This window comes from Suricata suricatta, chromosome 10 (genome assembly GCF_006229205.1).
Source record: "Suricata suricatta isolate VVHF042 chromosome 10, meerkat_22Aug2017_6uvM2_HiC, whole genome shotgun sequence".
Classification (NCBI taxonomy): Eukaryota; Metazoa; Chordata; class Mammalia; order Carnivora; family Herpestidae; genus Suricata; species Suricata suricatta.
The window spans coordinates 71,332,418-71,348,572 of NC_043709.1; the positions used below are offsets into that span (position 1 = coordinate 71,332,418).

Genomic DNA, 16,155 nt, shown 5'->3' on the forward strand with positions numbered 1-16,155 from the left:
TTTTAAATTTTCCCTTCTGTTTTTCCTTCTTCCTTTTCTCTCTCTTTCATTTTCTTTTTCTTTTTTTTTTCCAGAGGATCCCAGCTTTGCCCTCTCCCTCTGCCAGAAGCTTCCACATGCACTTGGTGCTCTGCTATTTATGTTTGTGACTTGTTTTTTTGTGGCTGCCACCCTTGTTTTTAAAGTTTATTTATTTTGAAAAATAGAGAGTGTGTGTGAGAGCAAGAGTCAGGGATGGGCAGAGAGAGAGGAAGAAAGAGATTCCCAAGCAGGCTCAGCACTGTTCAGTGCAGAACCCAATGAGGGGCTCAAACTCATGAACCGTGAGAGATCATGAGCTGAGTCAAAATCCAGTCAGACACTTAACTGACTGAGCCATCCAGGCACTCCCAGGGTGACAGCCTAACTTTGGAGGCTTGGGTCCCCTGGGGCTAAAATAATTGGAGAGGTGATTCTTGGCCAACCACCACTCCAGGGTCCTGCACACAGAGCTTACTGAAATACACCCACAGCCTTCCTGAGAAAGAAGCCTACATTTTTGTCCTGCAGTTTTGGTCTTAGAAATAGGATTAAATTTGGCACATGTCTGTAGGCTATGGAGGTGCCCTCAGGGAATGTAGGTTGGAGGAATCCATATTCGCACTCTCCATTTGCCTCAGGACACCCACCAGTATCTCCCAGATGCAACGCCTCTAGAGGACTGATTTTTGCAACTGCCACCAGAGAACACCTCCAGATCACCTGTCCCAGTGGCCAGTGACATTTACTCCGGTGGTACTGCTGGACAGTATATATTTGCATACTTAAAAAGCTGCTGCCTGGGGGCCTGGCTTCCAATCATCTCCAATCTAAGTTCTGAGACCCTTCCCTTTTGGACACTGACAGGGCTTGGCACACACTCAGCTACTGAGAGCTATTAAAAATAAAACAGCATACATGGATAATCACCAAGGCTCAAGACACAATCAAGAGCTAGGGCAAAGTTGAATAACAAGTTTCATCCCCAACACAAAGACAACTCTTCAAGACAGGAGTGGTTGTTTCATTTAACACATAAAAACCAATATATAGAATCAAAGAAAATGAAGAAACAGAGGAATATATTCCAAATAAAGTATAAGATAAAATCCTCCCCATCTCTATAAAAAAAATGAAACAGAAGTAAGTAATTTATACCTAATAAAGAGTTCAAAGTAATGGTCATAAAGATGTTCACCAAACATGGGAAAAGAATTGATAAACACAGGGAAAACTTCAACAAAGAGACAAAAAATGTAAGAAAGTACCAAACAGAAGTTACAGGGCAGAAGAACATTGAACTGAACTGAAAAGTCATCAGAGATGTTCAACAGCACGCTAGATGAGAAGAAAAAGTTCAGTGAAGAGGGCAGACAGGACAGTGGAAGTCACCCAATCAGAGCAGCAAAAAGAAAAAAGATTGGGAAACAAGTGAAGACAGCTTACCAGGCTTACAGGATGATATCAAGGGTGGTCAACATTCACATTACATGGGTCCCAGGGGGAGGTGAGAGAAAGGGGCAGAAAATTTATTTGAGGAAAGAACAGCTGGAAATGGCCCTAACTGGAGAAAGAGACAGACTTCCAGATCCAGGAAGTCCAGAGAGACCAAAAGAGATCTCCACCAAGACACATTATAGTTAAAATGTCAAAAGTTAAAGATAAAGAAAGAATCTTAGAAGCAGTGCAAGTAGAATCTGTTATGTACACAGAAACCCCTTTAAGAATATGAGCAGATTTTCAGCAGAAACATTGCAGGCCAGAGGGCAGTAGAACAATATATTTAAAGTGCTAGAAGAAAAAAAACCTTCAACCAAGAATGCTCTACCCAACAAAATTACTGTTCAGAATTGAAGGATAAATGAATTTTCCAGGAAAGCAAAAACTAAAGGAGTTCATCACCACTAAGCTGGCCTAACAAATGTTAAAGGGACTTCTTTAAGTTGAAAAGAAAGGGTGCTAATTAGCAACAAGAAAACATATAAAATTACAAATCTCACCAGCAAAGGTAAATATATTGTAAAGCTAGTGGATGAATCACTTACATTGCTATTATAAAGCTTAAAATATGAAGTAGTAAAAAGAACTATAATTAAAATAATTATTTAAGAAATACACAGATAATAAGATACAGAATATGACATATAAAAAATCAGACATGGTGGAGAGTAAAATGTAGAGCTTTATAATGCATTTAGACTTAAGCTGTTATCAACTTGAAATACACTGTTATAAGATGTTATATATAGACTTCATGGTCTCCTGTAGAAACACAAAAGGTAATAAGCATGCCACTAAAGCAAGTCATCAATCCACAAAAACAAAACAAAACAAAAAAATCAAGAAGGACGTTCATAGCATAAATGTGTACTTTAAGAAACAAGAAAAATCTCATATAAACTACTTAAATTTCCATCTCAAAAAATGAGAAAAAGATCAAAGCCTGAAGTTAGTAGAAGGAAGGGAATAAAGATCAGAGCAGAAATGGATGAAATAGAATTCAAAATGACAATAGAAAAGATCAATGAATCCAAGAGCTGATTCTTTGAAAAGGCAAAATTGACAACCCTTGGGGGTACCTGCGTGGGTCATAATCTGACTCTTGATTATGGCTCAGATTATAATCTCACTGTTTGTAAATTGGAGCCCTGCATTGGGCTTTGTGCTAGCAGGGTGGATCCTTTTGGGATTCTCTCTCTCTCTTTCTCTCTCTGCCCCTCTCCTGCTCACACACACATACGCACATGTGTTCTCTCCCATCTCTTTCTCAAAATAAATAAACAAACTAAAAAAATTGGGAAAACTTTAGGTAGACTCACCGCAAAAAAAAAGAGGGAGGAATCAAATAAATAAAATCAGGGGTTTCTGGGTGGCTTAGTCAGTGAAGCGTCCGACTTCGGCCTGCTCACTCTTGCTCACTCTCTCTCTCTCTCTCTCTCTCTCTCTATAAAAACATTAAATAAGTTTTAAAAAATTTAAAAACAAATAAAATCAGAAATGAAAGTAGACATTACAAATGATAGAAATACAAAGGATTATGAAACTACTATGAACAATTATATGCCAACAAATTGGATAGTCTAAAAGAAAGGGATAAATCCTAGAAACAGACTTCCAAGAAAGAATCAGGAACAAATAGAAAAACTGAATAAACCAATCACTGGGAAGGAGATTGAATCAGTAAACAAAAACCTGCCAACAAACAGAAGCCCAGGACCACACAGTTTCACTGGTGAATTGAACCAAATATTCAGATAAGAATTAAAACCTACTAATCCTTCTCAACTGTTTCAAAAAAACCAAAAAGGACAAAGAAACACTTTCAAACTCGTTTTATTACCCTCTTACCAAAAATAGACAAGGACACCACACACACACACACACACACACACATTATAGGCCAACATTTCTGATTAAAATAGATGCCAAAAGCCTCTACAAGAGATTAGTAACCTGAACAAACAATACATTAAAAGGATCACACACGATGATAAATGGGATTTATTCTAGGAGTGCAAGGATAGTTCAGCTCATATTGATCAATGTGACATACCACATTAATAAAATGAAGGATAGGTATCAGGATCATCTTGATACATGTAGAAAAAGTATTTGATAAAATTCAACATCCACTCATTATGAACACTCTCAACAAAGTGGGCACAGGAAAACATACCACAACAAATAAAGGTGATGTATGACAACCCACAGGATATATCACACTCAATAGAGGGAGCTGAAAGCTTTTCCTCTAAGCTCAGGAACAAGACAGAATACCTATTTTTGCCACTTTTATTCAACATACCACTGGAAATCCTAGCCAGAGCAATTAGGCAAGAAAAAGAATTAAAATAACCAAATTAAAAAGAAAGAAATACAACTGTCACTATTTGCAAATGGCATAACACTATATATAGAAAACCCTTAAGACTAGTTAGAATTAATGAATGAATTCAATAAGGTTGCAGGCTGCAAAATCAATATAGAGAAATCTGTTGCATTTCTACATATTTATAGCAAACTGTCAGAAAAAGAAATTAAGCAAACAATCCCATTTATAATTGCATCAAAAAGAATAAAATATCTAGGAATAAACCAAGGAAGTAGAAGACCTATACAACGAAAACTATAAGACATTAATTTAAAAAAAAAAAAAAGCTGAAGATACAAATAAATGGAAAAATATGCTGTGCTCAGGAATTGGAAGAATTAATGTTTTTAAAGTGTCCACACTACACAAAGCAATATACAGATTCAGTGCAATCTTTATCAAGATTCCAATGGCATTTTTCCCAGAAGTACAAAAATCAATGCTAAAATGTGTATGGAACCACAAAAGACCCTGAATAGCCAAAGCAATCTTGAGAAGAGGAACAAACCTGCAGGCATCACACTCACTCCCCGATTTCAAACTATATTACAAAACTACAGCAGCCAAACAGCATGTGGTACAGGCATAAAAACAGACACAGATCAATGGAGCCTAGAAATAACCCATGTGTATATGGTCAACTAATTTAAGAGAAAAGTTCCAAGAATGCCTAACGGTGATAAACAGTCTCTCCAATAAACCACGTTTGGAAAACTGGACAGCCACATGCAAAAGTATGGAATTGGACCCGTTTCATACACCATACATAAAAATTAACTGAGAGTGCATTAAAAGCTGGAATGTAAGACTTGGAACCATAACACTCTTCAAAAAATATATAGGTGGTAATTTCCATGACATCAGTCTTGACAATAACATTCTGGATGGGACAACAAAAACAAAAATAAGCAAGTGGGACTATAGCAAACCAAATAGCTTCTGCACAGCAGAGGAAACCATCAGCAAAATGAAAAGGCAACCTGTGGAATGGGAGAAAATATTTGCAAATCATATACCTGTAAGGAGTTAGTATCCAAAATTTATTAAGAATTCCTACAACTCAATAACAACAATAACAACAAAACAATCTGATTAAAAATGGGCAGAAGACATGAATTGTCTAATTCAGATTTTCCAAAGAAGACCACAAATGGCCAAAAGGTACATGAAAAGATACTCAATATCACTCATCATCATGGAAATGCAAATTAACAGCACAATGAGATCTCACCTCACACCAGTCAGAATGACCATTAGCAAAAAGACAAGAGATATCCCATGCTGGTGAGATGGTGGAGAAATGGGAGCCTTTGTGCACTGCTGATGGGACTGTAAATTGCTGCTGCAGCTACTGTAGAAAACCATACAAGGTTCCTCAAAAAATTAAACATACAATTACTACATGAGCCATCAAATCCATTTCTGGGTATTTATCTGAAGAAAATGAAAACACTAACTCAAAAATATATATGCACCTCCAAGTTCATTGCAGCATTATTTACAACAGCATTATTATAGAAACAACCCAAGTGTCCCTCAATGGATGAATGGATAAAGAAATTGCATATATATCACAGGCACACAAACAATGGAATATTATTCATCCATGAAAAAATGAACTCTTGCCATTTGCGACAATACGGATGGGCTTTGAGGACATTATGCCAAGTGAAATAAATGAGAGCAAGATAAATATTGTATAATTCTCAAACAAAACAAGCTCACAGACACAGGGAACAGACTGCTGGTTGCCAGGGGTGGGGGGTAAGGTCTGACTGCGGTTCCCACTCTCATCATTCTGTATTATGAAAAAACTCATCAGAGCACCTATACCCTTATTTGTTTATGAAGGTACAATGACATACATACAATGATATATTAGTTTCAGGTGTACAACTTGATTCAGTATTTATGTATACTGTAAAATGATCAACCCAGCAAGTCTAGTTGACAACATTGCCATACATGGTTACAGAATTTTTTCCCCTCTTATGATGAGAACTTTTGACATTTATTATTAGCAGCTTTCAAATATATAATACAGTATTATTATCTATAGTCACCATGCAGTTCATTACATCCCCGTTTCTTATTTATTTTATAATTGGAATTTTGTAGCTTTTAACTCCTTTCAACCTTTATTTTATAATAAAACTATACTTTTTCTTTTAAGTCTGTTTATTTATTTTGAGAGAGAGAGAGAGAGAGAGTGAACAGGAGAGGGCAAAGAGAGAGGGAGAGAGGGAATCCCCGGCAGGCCTGGACTGTCAGCACGAAGCTTGATGTGGGGCTCGATTTCAAGAACTGTGAGATCATGACCTGAGCCAAAACCATGAGCTGAATGCTTAAATGACTGAGCCATCCAGGCACCCCAAAACAATACTTAATTAACAATGGAACTTTAGTAGAAGGGCAAAACACTATGATTATCTAAAGAGAAGATCTGAGTTACTAGTTGTTTTTACCCTCATAGTTATAGGAAAGAAACTGAGAATAAGAATGGTTAAAAATCTTTGCAAGACAATCCAGTATAAAGTCAAGGCCAGGATCCCGATTCAAATCCCACGCCCCTTCTTGAAACTACATTGCTGTCTTACATTCACAGATGCTATTACTTTACTAGCCCTATGTTGTGATTTCTTAAAATGAATTGAACTACTCCTGGGAGAACAGAAAACTAGGATAAATCCACAGTGTCATTCTGCTAGGATCAGAGGGAGCTGTCCATTTAAGACTGTAAGGGTTGAAGGAGCAACTTCCCATGAAGTCCTGCTTTGCCTTGTACAGGCAGAAATTGGGACCTCCTCACCACAGGCCTCCCGACGCCAGAGAATAGTTCTTATTGCTCTTATTTCCATAAGACAGAGATGCTGTCTGGAACATAGAGGCAATTAATAAATACTTGTTGAATGACTGGATTAAATCATAAGTGAATAGTTACGAAGTTTACCCCACAGCCCTTCTTGCATCTGAGTGTCCATATGAATACATGAAAATGTATGAGCTACAACTTCCTACATTTACTCATCCAAACCGTGGTGTCTATAGAAATGGGAATGACTAAAAAGTGGGGAGAGAGTGCCCTGGACTCTCCAAGAAAGGAAAGTATCTCCACACCCCTTGTCTCTGTGTTCTGGAGAACGAACTACTTGCATAAGCTGAGAGACACATCATGCTCACAACAGTGTGTTCTAAGAACCTGCCTTGTACTGAGCACACTCTGTACACAGCAACCATGAATGGCACAGAAATGGAGGTACACCTGGCTTGCTCAAGGTTTACAAAGACAGGACAGGGATTCCAGCCAGATCTCCTTGACTCCAGGATTCATGCTTTTCCCACTACAACACAGTATTTTTCACCATGTTAAAATGTACAGTTAAATAATAACTATATCATGGTAAAACAGCAGTCAATTTAAGTAGCATTTAATCATGATTACAAATCTCATACAATGTAATTCTTTACCTGCACTAACATGATTGCTTTCAGTTCTGTTTCCTTTCAGATAATCAGTCAATGTTATTTAAACAATTAAAAAACACTTTTAAAAATGTGGGGATGATAATCGTATGCTACTAAAGGGTTCAGCGATGTGTTCAAATTAAATAGCAATTTATCAAAAAACTAATTCCCCACCAGATTTACAAGCAACCTACAAAACCTGTAAGTACTTCCTAAGCATACGCAAATTAGCACGGCTGTGCTATGAGGCAGTGAGGTGCACTCTGCCACCAGGCACAGAGGAGCACGCTGTGGGTCGGAGGCAACAGCATATTCCTAAATGTCTAGCTCCGATCTGCATTTACATTTCCTGTGCTTGCACTTATAAGTGAACTGTGTGGAGACTTATGCAAATAAACACAATAATCATCAAAGATTTTTACTCTAGCAGTGCGGTGTTGGAGAATGCAAAAGATAAATAAAGGAGCGTAGTTGGCAGTCTGGAATAGTTAAGTTCTTGTGGAGACATTGCATTTGTAAAGTTTTTTCTGCTAGTACTACACTCATCATTTTCTAGAAAGTGCTACATTGACACTGTTCGATGTGAGAACTGTTTCTAAAGTATATGAAAATGTCTTGTGTGTTGCATTTCATTATGAATTTCAAACTAAATAAATGCAAGACTTTAATATATACACTATAGAAAAATGCTTTCTGCTCTACATTGTTCTTCCCATAGACTTCACAGACCTCCACCCCTACCCCCTGGTCTCCAGAAGCTAAGAGAAGGGTGGACTTTCCTGCCACCCAGCATTGGCTAGGAGCTGGGGGGAGGGGTGGAGAGAAGAAAGTGGGAACGAAGAGCCAAGAATGATTCTCCACCCTTCTCTTCACCTTCCCACTCTGGGGTTAAGGTTGGACAGCCTGCTATCAGCTCAGTGAAATAACAGCAGAGGAATAATTGCTGACAGCAGCAGTGAACTTTGATTCTCAACTCCTACACACCCCGCAGGCATCCCAACATGATGATAAGCTTGGTAATGCTACTGTCCTCTTACAGAATTGTGCCCAAGCCTCTGATAGTATCAAGAGTCTTCTGTGGCTCCTTTGAGTCTTGAAAGGGTGTAAACAGGCATGCAAATGATGCTTTTACCATGCTTCAAAATGCCTTTAACAAGGTCTCCGGGCTTTTCAGTCTCCAGAAATACTCTGATACCCAATACTGCAACTCCAACATTACAGCGGATTTCTTTTTTGAATCTACACCATACATATTTTAACAAATATGGATGTGTAAACATCTAGAAACTACTAAACATAGTTGCTCAAAGAGACTGACTCCAAAAGAATTTTCCTTGCACCATGTGAAACTATGACATGGACTTACTTTATGACTATAATTTTTTTCTTTTATGATTCTTGAATTTGACCAGCTTCAGTGGAATGGAGACTATTTAAAAAATAATGCTTTTAGAGTGGTTGGCTGTTGATAAAGTTTGGAAAATTGTTATATCTAATATTTTTATTAAATTTGTAAAATCTCTTTAATCATCAACAGAACCAGACCTTTAATATATCTACTTTCTCCTCCAGATAAATGATTTTAGGAAAATTTTGTTATTTTATAAGAACAATTCATAAACCTATTGTAATGTGTGCTTTAAGCAATTAGCTAGACAAAATATTTTAGTATATCTTGACTATAAGTAAAAAGAAGTCATAGTTTCTATTTTTTATTTCAGTCACATAACTAAACTCAAAGCATTTAGTCATGGGATTGCGGCAGTTAGCTCATATGGGTAGTTTCGTAGCATCTGAACTTCTGTGTACGTTCTGCTGCCAATAAATTTATTTGTTGCACCAGGTATCAATCAGCATAACCATTTCAAATTCAAAAACAGAAAAAAAAATTGCATCAAATTAGTTCAATAAACAAATCACCGAGCAGAAAAAAATGGAAAATATATTACCCAATTTTAAAATCTGTTTTCTGTCTCTGAACTCTTTAAATTAATCATATATATCATATTAGTTTCCCATTACTATAAAATATGTAAGCCTGGCAGATACCATAATGGCAGATGAACTAAAATAATTGGCAGGAATTGAGTATGTCTACAATTGTTATATAAGGTCTTTTACACATATATATGCACAAGATCAAACATGCTACTTATATATGTGTGTTTGTACACATAAAGTCGCAAATATCTATTCACTTTAAAAGCTGATGGCATCACTGAACCACTAAATATGAGAGATATATTTCTAAGGTATTCCTTTTAAAATATTTCACGCTACTTAAGACAGCATTCCAAAAATATGTATATCATCTAACTCATTTTTAATTGCAAATGTGTTCACATGAATCCAGTATAAAACTATAATAAAAACATGCCTATTACAATGTACCCTGGCATAAAAGAGGCACTGATAAATTTCTGTCATTGAGGCAAATTTCAAGCTCATCAAGGTGAAATAATAATAATACTGCAGCTGGGTATAAATTATAATTTATACTTACATGCTTGATCTCTTTGCTCTTTATATGATTTAAATAAGGTTATTTTGAGATATATTAGTAACAGTATTAGATAGATATCTACATGCACTTGATTCATCAACCACAGCTTTTATAAAATTACCTCTTCACATTAAAAAAATGAAATTTTAACAGAAGTGCTATATCACAATTTAAAAAAGAAATCCTTCTCCTCCTTTTTAATGCAACTTTAATGAAGCATACCTAACACTGTTACCTAGCTAGAAAAAAAAATGTATTTTAGAGCTCCATTACATGTTTCTGTTGTGTATATTTCTGAGTGTGTGTGCTAATTGAATATATGTATTCATTTCCATTAGCCCTTCTAAGAGTATCAAATGTAGGCATTCATTTCTGTTTAACTGGAAAAACCAAAATGTGTTAGAGATAAGGCAGAAAGTAACAGGGATGATTATTTTGTTGTTTAAATTATGTTGCCCTTTAAATCATATTGCACAAACCTGAGTAGAAATGAAAAGTTTCTAACTTTACAAATTGCAGCATGTAAATATTTCCACTAGGCAAGTTTTCAAGACAAACTGGACAGCCATCAGTGAAAGTAGGTCTGTACTTTCTTGGTTACACAACTGGAAGAAGAAAACTTTAATACAAAAGACCTCTTCAGATACAACCCAGCTTTTCAGCCAAAGGCATCTCCTTTCTCTTCCCCAAAATACCTAGTCAGCTCATTCCTAGATGTTATGAGTTCTTTCCTGACACAGAAAAATTACTGGGTCTTCTTCATTCTTTACTCTTATCCAAAATCAAATTACTGAAAATTCAACCTTTTTAATGCACAGATGATAAATGAATATCTAAAAGTTTTTTCAAAGTTTAATAGAGAAAAAGAACCCTCTCCATCCCGAGAGTTTATATAGATATTCAGATAGACACCACTAGTTATGATAGAACCTGGAATAAACAGAATATTTCCAAAGTCGTGGAATCAAATAAACCTTCCAAATTTATATTTTTGCCTTTACTAATACATAGAAAATAAGTCCACTGATAAAAGTACTCTCATCATTTCCAGTAATACCAAATCCCACTATTGTAATCAGTTAAAATTTCAAAAGCACTTTGGTAGTAAAGGGCAATGACCCAAAATTCCACTATTCCAGCCCAAATTTCACTAACTTACATAATTTACTTCCTCAACCTTAAATATTACAATAGAGCTACAACACACATTTGAGAAAATAAAGAGTTCCCACCAGGTTTTTGCAATAGGAAAAAAAAAATCGGTTTCTCCCCCCGCCATGGAAAAATACATGAACAAGATAACCATATTAAACTAAGAAATGGTAACAGTTATTGTATAAATAATTCCAAACTCTCCATGTAACATATAATAAGAAGCCCAAAGACACATCAAAAATGTTCTTCATCAGAGATTTATCATATTTTGAAATGCCATACAAAATTAATCCTTTAATAATCATACAACTTTCTTCATACCTCCCGGGGAGAGCAATGTATTTATGCAGAGATACTCATTAAGACATTTGGAAACCAGGGGATTTATTCTTTTCTCTCAATATCTAATAATTGATATAGATAAGATGTATACTCTAGCTAGATACTCTAATAAGTACCATGTCAAGATAAAACAGTAAATTTCAAAATTTAAAACGTCCAAATATTTCTTCCATGGCTCTTACTGGTGTTTTATTATTGTCTTACCTCAATGATTTTGTCATGAATCTCCAGGCCATCTGCTCTGTCAGCAGGTCCATTTTCCAAAATTTTTGAAACATAAATTCCTTCCTTTGATATTTCTTCCTTATTATTCTATAAAAAAAATAACCATTATCAGTAAGAAAGATACAAACAAAATCTTAAGTTGGATAAAGGTGAACTTAGTAAATATATCATTGCCAATCCTGACTTAACATCCAATTCTCTCTCTCTCAGCTGGGGATTTGGCACTGAATCTTAACTTACTTAATACCAAATAGTCATTAATCAAGATGGCAGCTTTAATGAATGAGTCCAACATTTCTGACAAGATTATCCATTTCCTTCATGTTTTTGGGTGTACATAAAAAGCTATGAGGAAAGGGTATGCACAAGGTGATACTGACTGGTTCCTAAGTATTACTTAGAAAACATCTTCCTTCTAGAGAGATCGAGTAATTAAAAAGAGCTACAGGAAAACAAAAAACATATCCAGTCTCACTACGTAACTGGTTTGAGATGTGGTCAGAGCTTTGAAAATGTAATTTAGCCTCGTGATTGGAACTACAGCTCGTACCTCAGCTACTCACAGGGCAGCCCTGGAGCTTGCTCAAGTGTGAAATCCCAAAAGATCAACACTGACTGCAAGAGAACCCATTCAACGCTAATCGTTACACATTTCCAGGGGCAATGAGCCTAATGATTAGTTAAATCTCAACCATATAACCAACATAATACAAACAGGACATTTTAGCCAGTCATGGAAAAACAATTATATTGCAGAACTTATCTAGGTAAAATGCCCAACATACTATAAAAATCATTTTAAATGTCAATTTACTTCATGGCAGTTTAAATAAAATTATTTCTCCTTAATTAGCCTTCCTTAGCATGAATTTGAAGAGCCTCTTAAAAAAGGCCAATGTCATTTAAATGTCAAACACCTAGCTTGCATTTTATAAAAATACTCCTTAGGGGGAAAGAAAACAAAAATGATATGATGAAAAGACTTCTATCTTTTCATAATAAATGGGGACTGTTCTAGAAAAAGAAGCACAGCAGTCATTCATCGCTAGGTTTTTGACAAACTAAAGAGTAAGAAGGAAATATGTCATTGCCATCCTGACCTAAACATTGTATATGACCAACAACTAAAAGACAGTTTCCTTAGACAACATCTGTAATGCAAGATGCAAAAATTTCATGGCACTTTATTGAGAAAATTAAAGAGCATGCATCTTTTTGAACTCCACCACCTTTTTCTAGTTACAGTGAAAATTAAGTTGATGTAGTATTTGGAGGATATAAAAGAACTCCACAACTACAGTATCTGGTTTAAGTTTTTAAGTCATGCATTTGGAAAACAATTGGCATCAACATAGAAAATATTATTCATTCAGTTAAATAAAGGATTTGATTTGGGAAGCCAAAAATATCTTGAATCAACCGTCTTTCTTTAACATGGTATTGTTTATATACCTGTGAAAACAATGATCCCTTATTTCAACTTATTTCAACTGTTCATCTGTTCAACATGAATTTTAAACTGCCTGGTCTGTGTTAGCATCTGAAAATTGAGGAGGTTGGCTGAATAAATAGAAGGTATAATCAGGCTATCAAGTTGCCTCATATTTTCAACTATACAGTGCCTATACACATTATTATGAAATAGGTTTAAGAAGTTTACCAATGAGGCTACACAATGTAAATACAATGTGAAACCTACTGTGATTTTATTAAAAGTAGCAAAGAGGAACAAGTTTGTTAGCTGTTCGGTTGTTTGTTTTGTTTTCTCAAAAAATGTAGTTGTGTACCGGAATATTTGCATTAAGGCATCTGACACTTGATAGCAACCACGATTTTAAAGATTAAATCACTTGTTTTCTTCATTCAAAATCCATCAGTGAAAGCTGTCTTATTGTTTTATGAGGGAAGAGTGAGTTATGCATTAACAAGGTAGGTTACCTGATTTGGTCGACCTCCTATAATATTGAACCCCAACGTGTCATTTTCTCTTTCTAACACAATGGTGAGTGGCTTATGTTCTCCATCCTAGAAGAAAAGGGATAAAATAACTATGTAAAAACAATAAATAAATGCTACAAGCCTTTTTTAAAAAACTGTAAATAAGTGACTATTTAAGATGAAGAAAATCTTAAAATTAAGGATGGTTGAATTTGAGAGAAGGTTCATTTCTTCCTAATTGTACTTTGAAAGTATGTATTTTTTTAAAAACCATGCTTGTGAGAAAAGTAGCTATTTTCAAAAATGTCTAAAGGACTTTGTCTTTTCACACATCAATCTCTTTTATCCTAATGAGGCATCAAATTCTGCCTTCATTGTAATTTAAAACAGATTTCTGGTGACCCTACAAGTATCCTCATTTTTTTAGAGTGTAATAAAGAATCTTAGAATAATTTTATGTAAAAATTTCACTTTGGAGAACTTGAGAGATTTAAGTATTAGTGAGCTACAGATAAAATTCGACAAGTGATATCTGGATTTTATTGTAATGTAGGATCTAAATTACAGTAATCCTGATTTTAAATAGCATTCTTATTTGGTTTTGCATAATTCCTGCAGAATTTTAAAAAGAGAATTTGGGTGATGGGCATGGAGGAGGGCATTGGTTGGGATGAGCACTGGGTGTAATATGGAAACCAACTTGACAATAAACTATAAAAAATAAATAATAAAGATAAAAAGAGAATTTGTAACAAGTAAAATAGTATGTATTTTTCCCGGAAGCCAAATAGTAGTAAAACAAATAGGAATTATATCTACAACCTGTTTATTAATAAAGACCAATTCAAATATGAGACAGTGCCAGATTAGGTGAGGTTTATTCATCGCTATGGGTACTATGAACTGTCCTACGAAATTACATATTTGGCAATTACTTCCGAAACGTAAAATTCCATAAGCACCATCACCACTTCTGCCACCATCACCACCGCTTCCCAGGAGCGGCTCAGAGGCAGTGCACACAGCAGCCCCTACCGGCAGTGGGAAAACGTTTCTGAGGTGCACACAGAAGCCTTCTGATAGCCCGCAAATCATGGACAGTTTTCCTCATTTCTCAGAATCATAGCTCAACTTGTTGCATGGACTTCTCTGTCATATGATTCTAGTTGCTGCTCCATCGGCCACTGCTTCCCTACAACCTTGGAACACAACCTGGTTACCCAGAGCCTATTCCTGGGCTCCTCTCTGGATCTTCCCACTTCGTAAATTTGCCTGGATATAAATAGGATACAGAAAGAATCAGGAATAGCATCCGGTCTTTTGAGAAGCAGTGTGCCTCACTTTATCAGAGTGGCAACATTTTAGCCCCTCACACTTCAGTTATCTTTTTTTTAGGTTCAAGGGCAGACGCAGCTCAACTCCATGCCTGGGTTGGAGGCAGTGCAAAGCAGTCCCAAACGGGAATGGTCCCGGGTTGCTCCTCCCTGGGACGCTGCAGAATGAAAACAGCTCCTTGAATGGAGTGCGAGTCCTGCTAAACCCCTGCTCACCATGGCAGCGACCAACAATGTCAAACACTGCAGACGTCCTCCAGAAGAGAAGTAACAGCTTTATAAACAAGCCTCTTCACACGGGGTGCTGCAAAGAGGCTTGTTTATTCAGTCTGAAAGCGGGCAGGGTCCCAGCACAGTTCGGGGCAAGCAGCTTCGACAAAGAAGGGAAACAGCCGCTGCCCACAGGCTCCCAAGGCTCGTCTGGCCGCAGATGGATGTGGCTGCTCTCAGATTTGGTCCGCCAAGCCACACACCCACACTCCACCGATGATGAAATCCTCGGGAAAGGAAGGATTCTTTAAGGGAGGTCGGGGTAATGAAAACTCTGTAGGTCTAAGAAACCCCATCGTTTCATCTCCCAGCTCGAGGTTTCCTGGTTGCTCACATCCCGGAGAGTCCCTGCACTGAGCAGAAGCGATGCGGGCAGCTTGGTAGGGAAACTAAGTCATTCAGAGCTAAAGGTGTGCGACCCGCAAGGTCGCGGGGATACTGGGGCACCGGGAGAGGAGAGTCAGGGTCTGACAAGTCCTCACTTCCTGGCTTTCCTTTTCTGGTTGGCTTTAGGAACAGGCCAGAGGTCCCCCTAAAAATGGCAGAGAGGGTAGGGGAGGAGAGTGAAAGATATGGAGCGAGGGTACGGGTGGGGAAAATGAGTTTTCCTAATTCCTCCTTCTCCATCGAAAAGTTGGAATTAAATCTGTTTAATTCGTTCCAATCCTAATAGAAGTGGAAGGGAGACAATTCTCAAATGCAATACTAACACATCCGAAAGACACTAAGAGCGGAGTGCGGTCAGGGCGGGTGGGTGCTTCCCGCTGCGTGGTCCAGAAGGATGTCACCTTCCAAAGGAATCCCGAAGTACCAGAAAGAAGCGGTCCTCGGTCCACCCCAATCGTGCCCCGGGTGCCCGAGCCCTCTGCGCTTACCCGGCCGTGGCCGCCGCCCAGGTCTCTTGCGAAGTTGCGGACGTGAGCCATGTACTGGGCGAACTTGTCCTGGTACCTGCGGGCCGTGAGCTGCACCTCGCCCCGCAGCGCCTTCTCGCGCCGCCTCCAGGCGAGGACTCGCGGCCGGGGCCCCAGCCC

The 16,155-nt window shown here is 37.3% G+C and overlaps 1 protein-coding gene across 2 annotated transcripts in view; it reads right to left on the minus strand.

The window, feature by feature from the left end:
* The window catches only part of PDZRN4 (PDZ domain containing ring finger 4), a 350,607-nt gene extending 334,460 nt beyond the window's left edge, over positions 1–16,147 (minus strand). Inside the window, exons 1-3 of one of the 2 annotated variants that reach the window (XM_029955731.1) lie at positions 15,997–16,147; positions 13,518–13,604; positions 11,559–11,666 (exon numbers count right to left, since the gene is read on the minus strand). In XM_029955731.1, coding sequence (XP_029811591.1) covers positions 11,559–11,666; positions 13,518–13,604; positions 15,997–16,047 — 246 coding nt within the window. In that variant the 5' untranslated portion in view covers positions 16,048–16,147. Of the gene's footprint in view, positions 1–11,558; positions 11,667–13,517; positions 13,605–15,067; positions 15,150–15,996 lie in introns of those variants that run through there. The other variant, XM_029955732.1, reaches the window with a different exon arrangement.
* Positions 16,148–16,155: the final 8 nt, after the last annotated feature.